The sequence below is a fragment of the Gopherus evgoodei genome, chromosome 1, assembly GCF_007399415.2.
Source record: "Gopherus evgoodei ecotype Sinaloan lineage chromosome 1, rGopEvg1_v1.p, whole genome shotgun sequence".
In the NCBI taxonomy this organism is placed as follows: domain Eukaryota; kingdom Metazoa; phylum Chordata; order Testudines; family Testudinidae; genus Gopherus; species Gopherus evgoodei.
Window position 1 is genome coordinate 357789049 of NC_044322.1, and position 15322 is coordinate 357804370.

The 15322-nt window shown below is 48.6% G+C and overlaps 1 protein-coding gene across 5 annotated transcripts in view; it reads right to left on the reverse strand.

Annotated features, from left to right (window-relative positions):
- PFKFB3 (6-phosphofructo-2-kinase/fructose-2,6-biphosphatase 3) overlaps positions 1–15322 on the reverse strand; it is a 79841-nt gene that overhangs the window by 19137 nt on the left and 45382 nt on the right. For 2 of the 5 annotated variants that reach the window (XM_030573270.1, XM_030573012.1), the window contains exons 1-6: positions 13779–14899; positions 4826–4951; positions 4092–4188; positions 2345–2411; positions 1636–1710; positions 624–680 (exon numbers count right to left, since the gene is read on the reverse strand). In XM_030573270.1, coding sequence (XP_030429130.1) covers positions 624–680; positions 1636–1710; positions 2345–2411; positions 4092–4188; positions 4826–4951; positions 13779–13857 — 501 coding nt within the window. In that variant the 5' untranslated portion in view covers positions 13858–14899. Of the gene's footprint in view, positions 1–623; positions 681–1635; positions 1711–2344; positions 2412–4091; positions 4189–4825; positions 4952–13778; positions 14903–15322 lie in introns of those variants that run through there. The other 3 variants (XM_030573103.1, XM_030573354.1, XM_030573191.1) reach the window with 3 other exon arrangements.

Here is a 15322-nt window from a genome sequence, read left to right on the forward strand (position 1 = left end):
ATGCTATAACCTTCATTTCTCTGTGCTAACCTAAGAACTTCTCACTTGACCAATAAACTCTACTCTGTTTTGAAAATGCTGTTTGGGGGTGACACTGCAAATACCAGCTGGGGCGCGTTAGTCCTTGAAGAGAATACACATCTCTACCAGGAGTCTCCCTCAGTTGGACTTGCTGAGCAGAGCAGGCTGGAGCCCAGTAGCTCAGTCTAGGAGGCCGTGAAGCAGCGTGGCCTACCCTGAAAGAAGAGTGAGATCCCCATGGTGGGGAGGGGGCTGTCCTGGCACAATGCAGGGCTTCCTCCAAGAGACTGTTCAAAAGCTGGGGTGTGGCACAGATCCTGTGGATCCCTGGCAGTTACATATTAAAAGAACGGGGATTGGGGAGCTCAGAAAAGATTGCAAGTGATGGCTGTATTCAAATGCATTTGCCTAATCCTGAAGGGGCTGGTGCCAGACAGTCTTTACACACTTTCTGCCCTGAGACAGGTCAAAATTAAATATCCTCAGCTGGTGTAAATTATCCCAGTGCCGCTGAAGTACAATAAGCTGATCACCAGCTACGGTCAGATACAATCTGTGCAAAATACAGGATTTAGAAATAGATAATAGCTTTCCATTCTCACCATAACATTGGTGGCAACCACGGATGGGTCATTGCAAACAGATTCAATGAAGAACACCTGGAAGGCAAAGCAAACACCGGTTGAAGGTTGGCAGTGAAACAGAGAGTTTATTATATCCAGCCTGATGTCTGCTCTAACCACTCCATGCCATTCTGAGTAGAATGTTTCAAAACTATTTCCTAATCCACCATATGGTAGAACGTTTCCCCTCTCACCAGCTCATCTATTTCATTCTCCTTGGCTTGGAGATCTTAGGGGGTAGGAGGGTGGAAATGTTCTGTGTGTTTGGTTCCCACTAACCTGGGCTCTGGAAACCCAGGGTCAATTCCCTGCTTCACCACAGACCTTGGGCATGTCACATAGGCCCAGATCCTCAAAGGTATTTAGACTCCTCACTCCCAAGTTAGGCAACTAATTACCTTCTAGGACCTGGACCTAAGTCTCTCTGTGCCTCTGTTTTCCCATCTGTAAAATAGCACTTCCCCACCTCAAAGGGGTGTTGTGTGGCCTGAGAGATACTCAGATACTATGACAACTCCCACCTTTTCATGCTCTCTGTATGTGTGTGTGTATGTGTATATATATATATCCTCAATATATGTTCCATTCTATGCATCTGAAGAAGTGGGCTGTAGCCCATGAAAGCTTATGCTCAAATAAATTTGTTAGTCTCTAAGGTGCCACAAGGACTCCTGTTCTTTTTGTGGATACAGACTAACATGGCTGCTACTCTGAAACCTGTCAGATACTATGGTAATGCAGGCCATATAAGTACCTTAGATAGATTTTTGTGTGTGTGTGGAGATGTACCAACCTCCTAGAACTGGAAGAGATCTTGAAAGGTCATGGAGTCCAGCCCCCTGCCTTTGCTAGCAGGACCAATTTTTGCCCCAGATCCCTAAGTGGCCCCCTCAAGGATTGAACTCACAACCCTGGGTTCAGCAGGCCAATGCTCAAACCACTGAGCTATTCCTCCCCCCCCCCCCCCCCAAAAATTCTGGTGAATACTGACCTTGAATCCATTTTCTTTGGCAAAGTTTAAGACCATTCCTCTTCTCTCCCTTGTTGTATTGGTAGCATCAAAAACCTATACAATAAAAATGTCAGGGCAGTCATCTTCAGGGGACATTTAAATAGCTCTTGGGGGAGGGGGACAGGGGAGTATTGTTTGACAATATATTTGCTGGGGTTCAGAATCAGAAAAAGAAAGTAATAAATTGATCACTTAAAGCAGTTTTCAGTTATGAGCCTTTGCATCTTACAACAAAAACACGGCAGTAAAAACCTCCAGAAGGCAAATAAGGGAGCAAAAGGGATCCTGTGGATTTAACGGCCTGTGCAAGGAAGGATGGTTTTAAGGCACTGAAGTTGTGGGTTCACTTCCTGGCTCTCCCACCACAAGCTTCCTTTGTAGCCTTGGGCAAGTCACTTAATTCCTCAGCTTCTTTTCAGTCCTGCAAGCAGCAGGTAGAATACTCCTAGGGAGGCTGTGAGGAAGACTGCGTTCATGTTTGTGATGTTCCCGATACTGTGGAGATGGGACCAATCTGGAGTCCTGTAATGACGGGAATGGCCTCTTCCCCAAGGCGCTGTTCCAGTGTGTAGAACACAGACCGCAGGATGCAGTTTCACTGGGGGACTGTCTCAGCACTGACAAGGGAGTATTTTGAGGATGGAAAGAGGCCTCTTGTTTCAACTAGCAGCCCCCTATCTGAACTTACCGCAATCTGGCCACCTTCTTCTGACAGGTACAATTTGACGTCTCTCAAGGCGGCTAAGGCACATTGTCTGCAGCAGAGGAACAAAGAGATGTTTCTTAAGTAACTAGAGATGCTTCCAAGTCCTCCTAACTGTCCCACAACCCACGATTCCTGGTACATGCAAGGACTGACATCCCCTGATCGACGGTCCGGAGCTGTGTGGCCAAAAGCCCCCATTCGAGCATTTACCGTGAGGCCACCGGCTTCACATCCATGAGGTTTGCTCACTTTGCAGATGGGAATCCCAATCCTGACCGCCTGTGAGTGACTGATTAGATAACAGCTATACCGTTCTGTGAACATGAAGCCACTCTGCAGTTTATTCAACACCTCATAGACTCATAGGTCAGAAGGGACCAATCTGATCATCTAGTCTGACCTCCTGCACAAGGCAGGCCACAGAACCCCACCCATCCAATTTTATAACAACCCCTAACCCAGGACAGAGTTATTGAAATCCTCAAAATTGGTTTGAAGATCTCAAGCTGCAGAGAAACCACCAGCAAGCGACCTGTGCCCCACGCTGCAGGGGAAGGCGAAAAACCTCCAGGGCCCCTGCCAATCCGCCCTGGAGGAAAATTCCTTCCCGACCCCAAATATGGCGATCAGCTAAACCCTGAGCATGTGGGCAAGAGTCACCAGCCAGCACCCAAGAAGGAATTCTCTGCAGTAACTCAGTTCCCATTCCATCCAACATCTCCCCGCAGACCATTGAGCAGACCTATCTGGTGGTAATCCAAGATCAATTGCCCAAATTAACAATCCTATCATAACATCCCCTCCATATACTTATCAAGCTTTGTCTTAAAGCCAGGAAAGTCTTTTGCCCCCACTACTTCCCTCGGAAGGCTGTTCCAGAACTTCACTCCCCTAATGGTTAGAAACCTTTGTCTAATTTCAAGTCTAAACTTCCTAATATCCAGTTTATACCCATTCGTCCTCGTGCCTACATTAGTACTAAACTTAAATAATTCCTCTCCCTCCCTAACGTTAACCCCCCTGATATATTTATATAGAGCAAGCATATCCCCCCGCACCCTTCTTTTGGCCAGGCTAAACAAGCCAAGCTCTTTGAGTCTCCTTTCACAAGGCAGTTTTTCCATTTCTCGGATCATCCTTGTAGCCCGTCTCTGAACCTGTTCCAGTTTGAATTCATCCTTCTTGAACATGGGACACCAGAACTGCACACAGTATTCCAATGTACAGCAGGCAGCCTTGCACCTTCTGGTGGCTCTGACAAGCTGAAAGGGAGCTGCACTCCACTTTCTCACCACAGAACCCCAAACCAGGAATGTCAATAGCCTGGCCTGGAACTGGGGAGTCCCTGGGCTCCAAGGACAATACTCTCAGGGCTCGCTTTTCAGAAATGCTGAGCACCCTCAAAAGTTCAGCTAACATCAGTGAGAACTGCAGGTGCTCAGCACTTCTGAAAAATCTAAGGCTTAGATCCTCAAAGGGAATTGGTGCCTAAATCCCTTTCAGGGTCTGGGCCTAAGCCCTGACTGGGAAACCAAACGAGAGAAGCTGGGTGGGGGTGAGGCAGCAGGGGAAATCTTAAGAGACTGGGTAGGACCGTGTTTCCAGTTACACTGTTCTAGCTCCAGAGTAATTCTCTTGAAATCAGGGGGAAGGGTTACCTCCAATTTACAGCAGATTTTGGCTCAAAGAGAGCGGGCGGGTTAACAGAACAAGGCGACAGCGAACTTACTTCCGGACATTCATGCCCTCCTCGTTGTCAGGGCGGAAGAAGTCGTAGGAGCTGTAATGCTTCACCGCCTCCCGGCGATACTCTCCCACGTTGAAAACTGCAAGGTGAAGGCGGGTAGTGAGAACAGCATTGGAAAGGGGCCAGCTAGTATGTCCCATACACAGCACAGTAGGCTCTAGGAGCATGACAGGATGTACAGAGACCCATCCAGGGATTGGCAGGAAAAGGCTTAACCCTCTCCCTCGCAACACCCCCACTACGAAACTAGCATCTCCTGCAGATATTCTCCAGGGATCCCAGCCGCTAGGATGTCAAACATGGCTGGGCTCAGCAGCCCACTGCTCCACCGCAAGGTGCTTCTGGCAGGTGCTCACACTCTCCAGACAGACCTGAGAGCCAGATTCGCCCTGGGAGGAGGTAGAGCAAAAGGTTTTGGGAAATCCCTCACACACTGAACTCTGCTACAAGAAGCCTTTTCGATAAACAAACCAAATGGGCTTGGCCCCCTTGGCGAAAAAGGAACATCTCTGTAGTCACTCATCAGTGGAAGGGTCTGGGGGAAGGCAGAAACCACCAAGTAGTCAGGATCCTCTCTCAAGGATCTCTCTCCCCGATGGATGCGGAAGAGGGAGATCCTGCCAGGCTCAATCCATTGGAGTGTTTAGCTGCACAGGCACCTTCCCAGTGGACCAGGGCACATCTCTTCTAGCAGGAACGGCTGGTTGGGGCCTCACCTTTTGTTGGGACACCAATCCAATTGAGGTAGCGAGTCAGCTTCTTGGAGATGTAGGTCTTCCCCCGAGCTGGAAGGCCAACCATAACGATCACAGTGGGGGAATTGGTAAGCTGCGGCCCACAGGCTAGAATGAAGAGAGAAAACACACAAGAAGCCATTATAATCCCTCAGCATCATTCCTGCAAGGTTTGACAAAGCAGGCATCAGGGTGCTTACTACTGCTCCAACATCCCCGCAGTGCATCCACAGTCAGAGGAAATCTAATACCTCCCTCTTTAGTCTTCCCTCTCCCCCTCCGAACAACTGGTGCCAGGCACTGCAGCCTCCAGTCTGCAAATTTGCTGACTCATATTTGCAAAGGATCTGCTGAATGAACACATCTCAGACTGAGCAAAGATGGGTAGCAGACAGCTCTGGATCACCGGCTAATGAAGCCTGATGCAGTAGCCTGACGAAACCAAGCAACATCTCTTCTCATAAGCACTGATGTACTGGAAGGGAAGGCAGACAGTCTTACAGCTGAAGCTCAGGATTAGGAGACATGGTTCTACATCCAGCTCTACCACAGACTTCCTGCATGACCTTGGGCGAGTCACGTCATCCCTCTGTGCCTTGGTTTCCCCATTTATAAAATGAGGACAATAATACCTCCCCCACCTCACAGGGACAAGGGGGGACTACTTCAATAAAAAGCTAGTGGAATGCAGGCGACAATGGCATGATTCATTATGTTTGGTTTGAAACACAAGATACTTCTCCTCAGAACCTGGTTCCCAGAAGAGTTGCTCAGTATCCAAGCTCTTTGGAACTCTAACGGGCCGCCTCCTGCATATGACTTTCCAGCAACCTAGACCTTCTTCTATACAAGTGAGTAGTTCATTGGGATTCAAAAGGCACTGACTGAAGCTGGTCCAACTTAGCAGCAAGGCATTTATGGATCACACATGCCCGAGCAGAACTGGCTCCTGGCTAATGCTCTCTGCAGTTGCCACTGCCGAGATGGCATTCTGGAGTTGCAGGCAGATGGAGTCAAGTTAAACCATGCCCAGTCCCCACTTTGTGACTTTGCTTTGTACACCATTCCCAGAGGACTCAAGTGTTCTTGAAGTCCTTTCACAACAACGTGCTCGGGAGCACGGTGTCCTGAACATCCCAGGGACACGGGAAGTGTAACCATGCTTCACTGCAAGTGACTTCTCACTGAAACGGCCTTTAGTTACTTGGCTCCTGTAACAGAGTGCAACACAAATGTAAGCCACGGCAACGCTAGCCAGACCTAGGCATAGGGCAGGCCTTGTTCAGACTTCTTTCCCCACTCAGCAAATACACCTCCACTGGGTCCTGCAGAACGGCCCTGCCCATTCGAGGCCATGTCTACATCTAAAATTTTGCAGCGCTGGTTGTTACAGCTGTATTAGTACAGCTGTATAGGGCCAGCGCTGCAGAGTGGCCACACTTACAGCAACCAGCGCTGCAAGTGGTGTTAGATGTGGCCACACTGCAGCGCTGTTGGGCGGCTTCAAGGGGGGTTCCGGGAACGCGAGAGCAAACCGGGGAAGGAGACCAGCTTCGCCGCGGTTTGCTCTCTCGGTCCCGGAGCCAGCCAGCAAACCGCAGGGAAGGAGACCTGCTTGCTCGGGGTTCCGGGACCGAGAGAGCAAACCGGGAACGCCGCGGTTTGCTCTCTCGGTCCCGGAGCCAGCCAGCAAACCGCAGGGAAGGAGACCTGCTTGCTCGGGGTTCCGGGACCGAGAGAGCAAACCGGGAAAGGAGACCAGCTTCGCCGCGGTTTGCTCTCTCGTTCCCCGAACCGCCGAGCAAGCGGTTCTCCTTACCTGCTTGCTCGGGGTTCCGGGAACGAGAGAGCAAACCGGGGAAGGAGACCAGCTTCGCCGCGGTTTGCTCTCGCGTTCCCGGAGCCACCCAGCAAACCGCAGGGAAGGAGACCTGCTTGCTCGGGGTTCCGGGAACGAGAGAGCAAACCGGGAAAGGAGATCAGCTTGATTACCAGAGGCTTCCTCCTTCCACGGAGGTTAAGAAAAGCGCTGGTAAGTGTTTACATTGGATTACCAGCGCTGGATCACCAGCGCTGGATCCTCTACACCCGAGACAAAACGGGAGTACGGCCAGCGCTGCAAACAGGGAGTTGCAGCGCTGGTGATGCCCTGCAGATGTGTACACCTTCAAAGTTGCAGCGCTGTAACTCCCTCACCAGCGCTGCAACTTTCTGATGTAGACAAGCCCCTAGTCCTGTCTGTGCTCAGGAAGAGATCCAAATGAGCTACTGGATTTATGATGCAGAAAAAAAAAAATCCATGAAAGACTGTGATGCGACTTCTGCATTCAAAAACTTGCAAACATGACTGCAGGTCTCTAAAGCCCTGAAAGAGAAGGCTATAAACCCACTGGACAGTCCCTTCCAACCAGCTTTCTTAGAATGAGTAACAGTTTTTAAAGTGAACGCAAACATGCAACTGACCACCCTCTTGTGCTTGAAAAAGGACAGAAATAGAAAGATGCACATTAGCAGCAGAGCTGTGGCCATTCAGAAAGTGACGTTTAAGAATGAAACCGTCCATTACAGCCTCTGCCGCTTACCACATGTATCTAACGCTATTTTGAAGCAGGTACTTCTTAAAATTTAAAGCCCAATCTGTGTCAATGGATTGAAATTCAGTTCCGAGATGATAGCAGAAAAGCACTATTTGACATGGCGACAGGTTAGCTGTTAAAATAAAGATTCCCTCCTCGTTTAACCTAATTACATGACCAAAAAATAGCAAGATTTCTGAGCCAAATTTCTCTCGTACTTAAACATCTCCACCCCCAACAAGGGAAGAGAAAGCCATATGACATGCTGTTGATCCTCAAGGAAAGGACTGGCACTTCCACCAAGTACAGAAAAATGCAAGAAAGGATGACAGCTGTCATTGATGGCACAACAGAATCTGGATTATAGTTGAGTTCCTTAATGCTACTTGGCATCCCATATGCAAAACCTCCTGCTAAGCATAAAAAGAGCCTTAAATAAGAGTCACCTATGGACAACTCAGAGTGAAGTTATCACCAGATCTCATTTTATTCACAAGCATTTCAAGGACATTTTCCCTCCATTCCTTACACACTGATAGTTCTGTATGGTTTGTCAGCCTCATCACAATGGCATGCAAGGAGTGAATGTCTTTTGTTATTACAGCAAGAAAAATAAACGCCATAACCGCACAGAATGAAGCTGAGCTTTGGGCACGCAATAAACAGGACTCTCATTCGGCTGCATCAGATCAATCTGGATCATGTGATTTGCTGAGCTCCGCCAATATTTTTGGATGGTGCAAGCAAGAGACAGATTGCTGAAAGGGAAAGGGGATAGGACTTTTCTCAAACTAGATTTGGGAGTCACAGTCAATTTAAGGGGTGTAGATTCCTTTCAATGGCTATGGAAATTCCTGTGCATCGAGATCAGGACAGATTTCTACCACCTTGCATCCCAAAAAAAAAAAAAAATTCCTAAAGCTACTAGAAAAAGGACAGCCTGGTACAAAATTATAGCAACAGTGAAAAGGACCAATTAGATCCTCGAGTAATTTCTCTTGCCAGTGCGTGATATAGCTGACTAACAGAGGACTGGATCTTAGCCAACAGGGGGGTCAACACTGAAAAATCAAAGAATGATAGAATGGTTAAGTTAAAAAAAAAAATGCACACAAGTTTTTCTTACACTAATGAAAAAAATGAAGCCAGTCTTGAAACACTCCAGTAAAAGTCATGGTTGGGTCTGTTCAGCCTTGCTCTCCTGAGTTACCATCTCGCCTCCAGGCCCTGTGGGGCGAGATTAAAGGAGCGTTCCCCCAACTTTCCACTTGAGCCCACCAAATCAGAGATCCCCAATCCCAGACCTCAGGGCAGCACTGCAGGTGTTTCCCCATCTCTACACTCACACAAGCACTGCTGAAGTCTCACCATTGGCCAGGGAGGGTGAGAAGTGAAAGAAGAAATTGAATTTGCTCCCTTTCCCCACAGCAGAAAAAAGATCCACAACACTGAGCCAAGAGGAATTTTGCCAAGTGTGCTCGACATTAAAAATAAATAGATACTTGAACAGAGAAGGGAATCGGACGGTTCGCTCCACTGAATATTTCATTATTCTTACGCTCCAGTCAATTAAATCTGACCCTGCAAGGATGAGCATGCACATACACCCAGGCAAATCTTAGGGTCTGATCCTCAGAGGTGCTGGGCACACACACTGCTCCCACTGACTTTAACGGGAGTTGCAGAAGTTGAGCATCTTCATTTGGAAATTTTTCAGCAGATGCATTTTAAGGAAGGTTCATAAACTCGGTGTTGGGGAGAGTCATTGGAATAAGTCATTGGGGTTAGTTTTCTTTATCAGTACCTCCTAAAGAGAAGAGGCAGCTGAGAATTGCATGTGCACTTCCTTGTTAAGAACCGGATCTAAAGCCCACCAAAGTCAGTGGGAGTCTTTCAATGACATTTACAAGAACTAAATGAAAAACCTGGAAAGGCGCAAAGCTTGGAGCACATAAAATGAACCAAAGATTCAGTTAATCCTTTCTGGCCTCCACTAAAAATAATACAGATTTCAGTGTAACCAAAACAAGTTCCAACTGTAAAAGAGGATTCAGCTAGGATCTTCAGAAGCACAAAAATCAGTGCAAACAATTCCCAATGTGCCATGATAGTCATCAAAGCGCCTGTGAGGGGGATTTCCTGCTACTACCAACCTGAGCTGAAAATAGAAATCAATGTTTATTTTTACTATCTAAATAAAGACTGTTAGTCTATGCCAAACAGACAGCAAGAATACAAAGCTGCAAGATCAGGACAAACAACAGAATGACCCTGGGTTAGCAGGGGCTGCAAAACAGATGTGTGTAATATATCTGTCTAGACTTTTCTACAATGCATACACTTTATAAAAATATACATGCACATGTGCACATTCACATTTATATAAAAACACTTTGGTAAATTAGTACATAAAGCATTTCTATAGTGTGTGTGTGTGTGTGCGCGCGCGCACACTCTGGTAGCTGACTCCACAGAATTGCTTGCCTGTACACAGCGCACACGGGATACATATATATTAGGTATATAATTGTATAATAATACACACACACAACAGGTACACATGCAAGTTGAGCAAGGATGAAGGAAGAGAAAAGTACCAGCCCTGCATCCTCAAATATTCCATGCACACACACCCCTCCCTCTTGTAAAGTGAGTGGCTCTGCCCATTAGCCGCCCTGCAATAACTTGGCTTCACAGACTACGTGAGAGACGTGCAACTTGAGAGAAATTTAATGGATCACCATCCAAAGGCGGGAGGGAGGCATCATTTCACATCCATTCAGTCTCCCCTAACAAGAAGTCAGCCAATCCGACTAATTATTTCACATACACACACGCAGAAAAATTCAAGCTGTTGGCCCGAGAATTTCGATGATGCTTAAAAGAGACACTATCGCTCCCTGCTTTCCCTGGGATTTCAGGCTATTTGCATTAGATACCAATCTCTATTGTAGCTCAGTATTAGCTCTGCAGTCCGGAGTGATGTTTGTGCTCCTTCTTTTATTTGTATGGAGCAGCTGCGGGCAGGGGCGAGGGGGTCGGTCCTTGATGCCCAAATGAATAACATTAAGGAAGTAGAGTAGGAATCACCCCCGAGGGGACCCATTCCATGTTAAGGAAGAGTAATAAAAGCTCCATTATCACATCAACTAGCACTTCCACAGAAGTCTTGATAAACCAAAATACATCACAAGCTCTCTCTCCCTCAGCGTTTTATGTTGATGACTGTGGAGTACCGAGTACAGGGCCATAGCTGTTTTATAAGGATTTCTTTAAGAAGCCAAACACCTAAGCGGAGTACCCTGTAAAAGTCCCATCTGCTATTAGATAATGTTTTCACCTCTTAGCTCAGAGAGCCGAGACGCCTGGAGAGCAAACCCTGCAAATGCTGGAGAATGTGGGCTCTGGCAGTGGTGTGGGGGGGGGGGGCATCTGGTGGGCAGCCCTCTACCACCAGCACCCAGATAGTACAGCTGCTGCCAAGTCCAGTGCCACCCCCACAGGAACTGCCCTCCATCCAGATTGTTTCATCCCTCCAGCTAATTCCCCAGACAGGAGACCTGTTATCCTGTAGAAATCAAGGTCCTGCTGCCACACAGATCTGCAGCCTTCTCCATAAAGCTAGTTCCTACTCAGTTTACTCTACCCAGCTGACCGACAAAGGAACGCAGGGGGTAGCAAATCCCACATGTAGCCCTGTTCTGGGCAGACTGTGCCATCTCTGACAGAAACCCCAAGGGTCGGGCTTTTTCTTACGCTTTGGCAACACGAGTATAGTTTCTCCAGCTAATAAAATCTCATTTAATTTGACTGGCAAATCCATTAGGAAAATAGCGTATAGTTTTCTCTATAGGACCAGAGACCACATTTGTTTTCCTTATTTGTTGTAAAATCGTATTTGCATTCAACACACACACACTCTCTCTCTCTCTCTTACATATTTCATAGGCAAGAGAGCCAGCAGAATCAGTGGCTGATTAGTCCCAGCTGTTTAAAAGGGCAATGTTTTAGTCCCAGCTGTTTAAAAGGGCAATGTTTCTGGTGGAGGGGCACAAATCTACAAGCTATTTTAAAATATAACGCTTAGCTAAAAAGATAAGACTAGTATCGCTGACTGCCCAAATTACCTCTGTATATTCCTTGCCTGCAGAGCACAAGCAATCCTCACCTCACAACAGCAATATTTGTGCAAAGGTTTCTAGACTGCTTATTTAGGAGTGGTCCAAGTTATGTGACTTGCATCTTTACAGCTTTGCTTACATATAAACTGACCGACTCCCAAACGGGCAAAATGTATTTTGATGCTTTGTACAGCAGTAGCACCTATATGATCCTGGTATTTGCGTTTTTGTTTTAATTGAATGGTTCCATTTTTTTGACCACGAGGCTTTCTGTTCATACCAGTTTAAAAAAAACAACAAATTATGAAGCTAATGTTTCAGCTTTATTATTCACTCCCTTACCCCTTTCACCTCCCTGCTAGAGGATCATAAGCAAAATCTAGTCACTTACGCAGCTCATTTTGCACATGGAAGCAAAGGGTGAGAGACTTTCCAACCCTAAGTCTGCTCCCATTGAAGTCAATGGTAAAACTCCAAGCAGAATCAGGCTTTTGATAATCCCAGCCGAAATAACGAGTGATGTATGTAACTTAACAAAATTAGGCGGGTTTGCCAGGCCATAGCTCTGAAAGTGGGTTAGAGAGATCAGCATCCCCTGATAGGGTGGGTTGTCCCTCCAGACTTCTCTGTATCGGAGGAGCCTATCCAAAGCCAGGTGAAGGCAAATAACCAGGTGACCCACAACTATGACAGCACCCAGCCACCACCACTTGTCTCATCCTGGCAGAGCTAAAAGTGAATCACAAGATGGGGGCGGGGAGAAGAGGGGGAAATGCTACAGACTTTACTTCTTGTTCAAGGCAATGGGACTTTTCAATATACTACACCAGGGGAGAAACACTTTAATCAGCTCTTATGGGGAAAGATGGGGATGGTAGGATGCAGTGCTGTTGCACCCCTGTGGGTCCCAGGATATTAGAGACAAGGTGGATGAGGTAATATCTTTTATTGGACCAACTTCGGCAGGTGAGAAAGACACTTTGGCGCTCACCCAGAGAGCTCCTCTTCAGGGGATAATATATGAGACTTAATTAATGTTTATAAAGAATGTGGAGATCCCTGGGTACAAGAAGCTACACAGATGCAGTTTGGCACTGCCTTCTCTGCAGCTCCTTAACGAAGAGGAGAATTAGGTGCAGGGATTTCTTTTGGAGGGAGGCGGCACTGCACTGGGCTCCGATCTCCCGTACAATGGAAAAAAGGGGCCCTGGGAACAATGCAGCCGGGAAAATGCAGCAGCCATGCTTCCCTTCTCCCACCCAATCCAGCAACGCTACACGTGGGGAAGCCACATCAGTCATCTCCCAGCATGACAGATCCCTGGTCCCCTCCCTCCAGCAGCCCCAGGGTCAAAGAATGGGAAGGCGGCGGGTCTGGATCCTGCCCGCCCAGCCGAGAAGCGATGCGCGCTGTCGGATGCGCCAAACCCATCGCCATTTCCAGCTTGTGCCCCACCCCGCACGGAGGAGTCACACGCGCCCGCAGCAGGCCCCGCCTCCAGCCATGCGTGCGGCCGGAGGAGGCGCGCTGCGGCTAGGCCGGGGCTAGGGAGCATCTCAGGTCACCCCCCGCCGCCCATGCCGGCTGCATTAAGGACACGCAAACGCGGAGCTACAGGCCACTTAGACGCCCATTCGGGCGCAGAGCTCGCCAGGGGCATCGGCCCACCGCGTGCAGCAACCCCTACCCCTCCCTGCTCAGCTCAAGGTAAATCCGTCAGTGCAGACGTGGGAGTATGTTCCTCCCAGCCATGTCCAAGACGGGACAACGCTCGATTTCTAGGGAAACACCATTCCCGAGCCTGCCCGGTACTCTCCTCTCCGGGGTACAGGTCCACCGCTCCCCGGTGCAATCCTCCTACGTGTCCAGGCTATGCTGCAAGCGGCGCCCATGATCCCTTTTAAAATACAGGGCGATGCTCACCCGAAGGGATAAATCAATGGCAGAAGGGGCAGCCTCTTGGACAAAGGGAGGGGCAGCCCCCACCCAGCATCCCTCTCACATCTTTTGGGAAGGTGTGTGGAACACACAGCTCCCCCCACTCGCGGCATCCCACGCCCACCCAGCGCCGGGACCCGCAGATCCCGGAAATACACCGCAAGTGAAACAGACCGTGTCCCACCCTGCCGGTGCATTAGCGCCTCTGCGTAGGTGCGGGCACCGCTCAGGCTTATCATCCATCCCACCCCCCTCGCCCTATTCCCACACATCTGTCCGCCCCCGCTGTGCTATACTCACATCTGCGGGGTAGCGCAGGGTGGTTATCATTGGGGAGCCAAATCTTCTGGATCCGGCTTTGAGTCAGCTCCATGGGCATTTTTACAACCAAGGTCGGTTTGCGCTCCGTGTCCGGCTTGGTGGGTGGATGCACGGGAAAGAAGAGTAAAAAGGGCCTTTTTTGTTTGCTTTTTAAACACGCGGGCCCGGACGCTGCAGCACCCGATGTCTTTACACCCTAGTCCTAAGGCTTCTGATCATGCAATGATTGCAAAGTTAAGGCTGGGACACTGCCTTGAGGGGACAGAGCCAAAAGCAGAGGCGAGGAGCACGTGTTCCCCGGGACAGGAGGGCTGGATTCTCGCCGACCAGTCAGCCTCACGCCCCTGCAACGCTGCTCCGCGGGTGGAATTTCCCCGGGGGGGTTCCCTCTGCAGGAGCCGTTCGGGGAATGCCACTGAGACGGATTCCCCGGAGCCTCCCTCTACCTCCTGCCTCTCTCGTGTGAATGCCCCGGCTCCCACCTCGCCGCAGCTATTTCTACAGCAAAAGACCGGCCGGCAAACCCTGCGTCACCCGCAGCCCGCCCCTAGCCGGCAAGGGTGGGGGAGAGTCTTTGCAGGGAGCAGCCGGCATTGGAGACGCCAGCGCGTGCTGCCGTCGCGTGGCAGCTAGGCGAGCTGCAGCCACCCTGGGGGGATTTACGATCAACTTTTTCTTAGACAAAGGACTCACGTTGGTGAGACAAGCGTGCAAAAAATCCATGCATGGCACGGATAATCCACGCGACTCTAGAATAATTTTAAGAGCGCACCGTGTCGCTCCAATTTGTATGTTTACATTCTCTACCTAGCATTATATACTAGTCTGGGTGCAATTCCCACTGGTAAATACCGGTGCATGCATATTTTATGCACACACTAAGTGTATAATATATAGACACATTTATTGCACAGATATAAACATCTTGAAACTATAAAGGTATAGTTCTCATATGCATAAGAAAAGGGGGAATTATGTACTTTATAGCAGCTCTAAAATATAGACATAAATATTTTCACTGAACTGTATTGAGAATACACTAAATCCCAAATGGATTATTTCCCTGAGATATACACCAAATATCAATAGATTACTTCCCTGTATATTGTGTATACACAGTGCACGGGGATGACCTCCGCTCCATTAAGGGGTGAAATATAAATGCAAACATTTTGTATTAAAACCAACAAAGAAAAATCCCTGGCTCTATCCTATTTCTGCCTGCCCCATTCAGGCTCCTGTAACCTTTATGCAACAGAGCGGAGATCAGGAGCTTATTTTTATAGTGCAATTATATTTTATGTTTAATATCGATCATTTCCCCTCATTGAAAGCTAGGCTGTATTTCAGCGCGCGAATTGATTTTTACACACACACACAAGCGACACAAAAGGCAAAAGGCAGACAGGGGTGTGGGCTGCCGGGTGCAGGCACGTCCCTCACGTTCCGCATGACTCTGCAGGGAAGCCTCAGCCCTGGCTACAGACGCTCCTTTCATCGCGGCTGGATGCACTTGCTGCGGC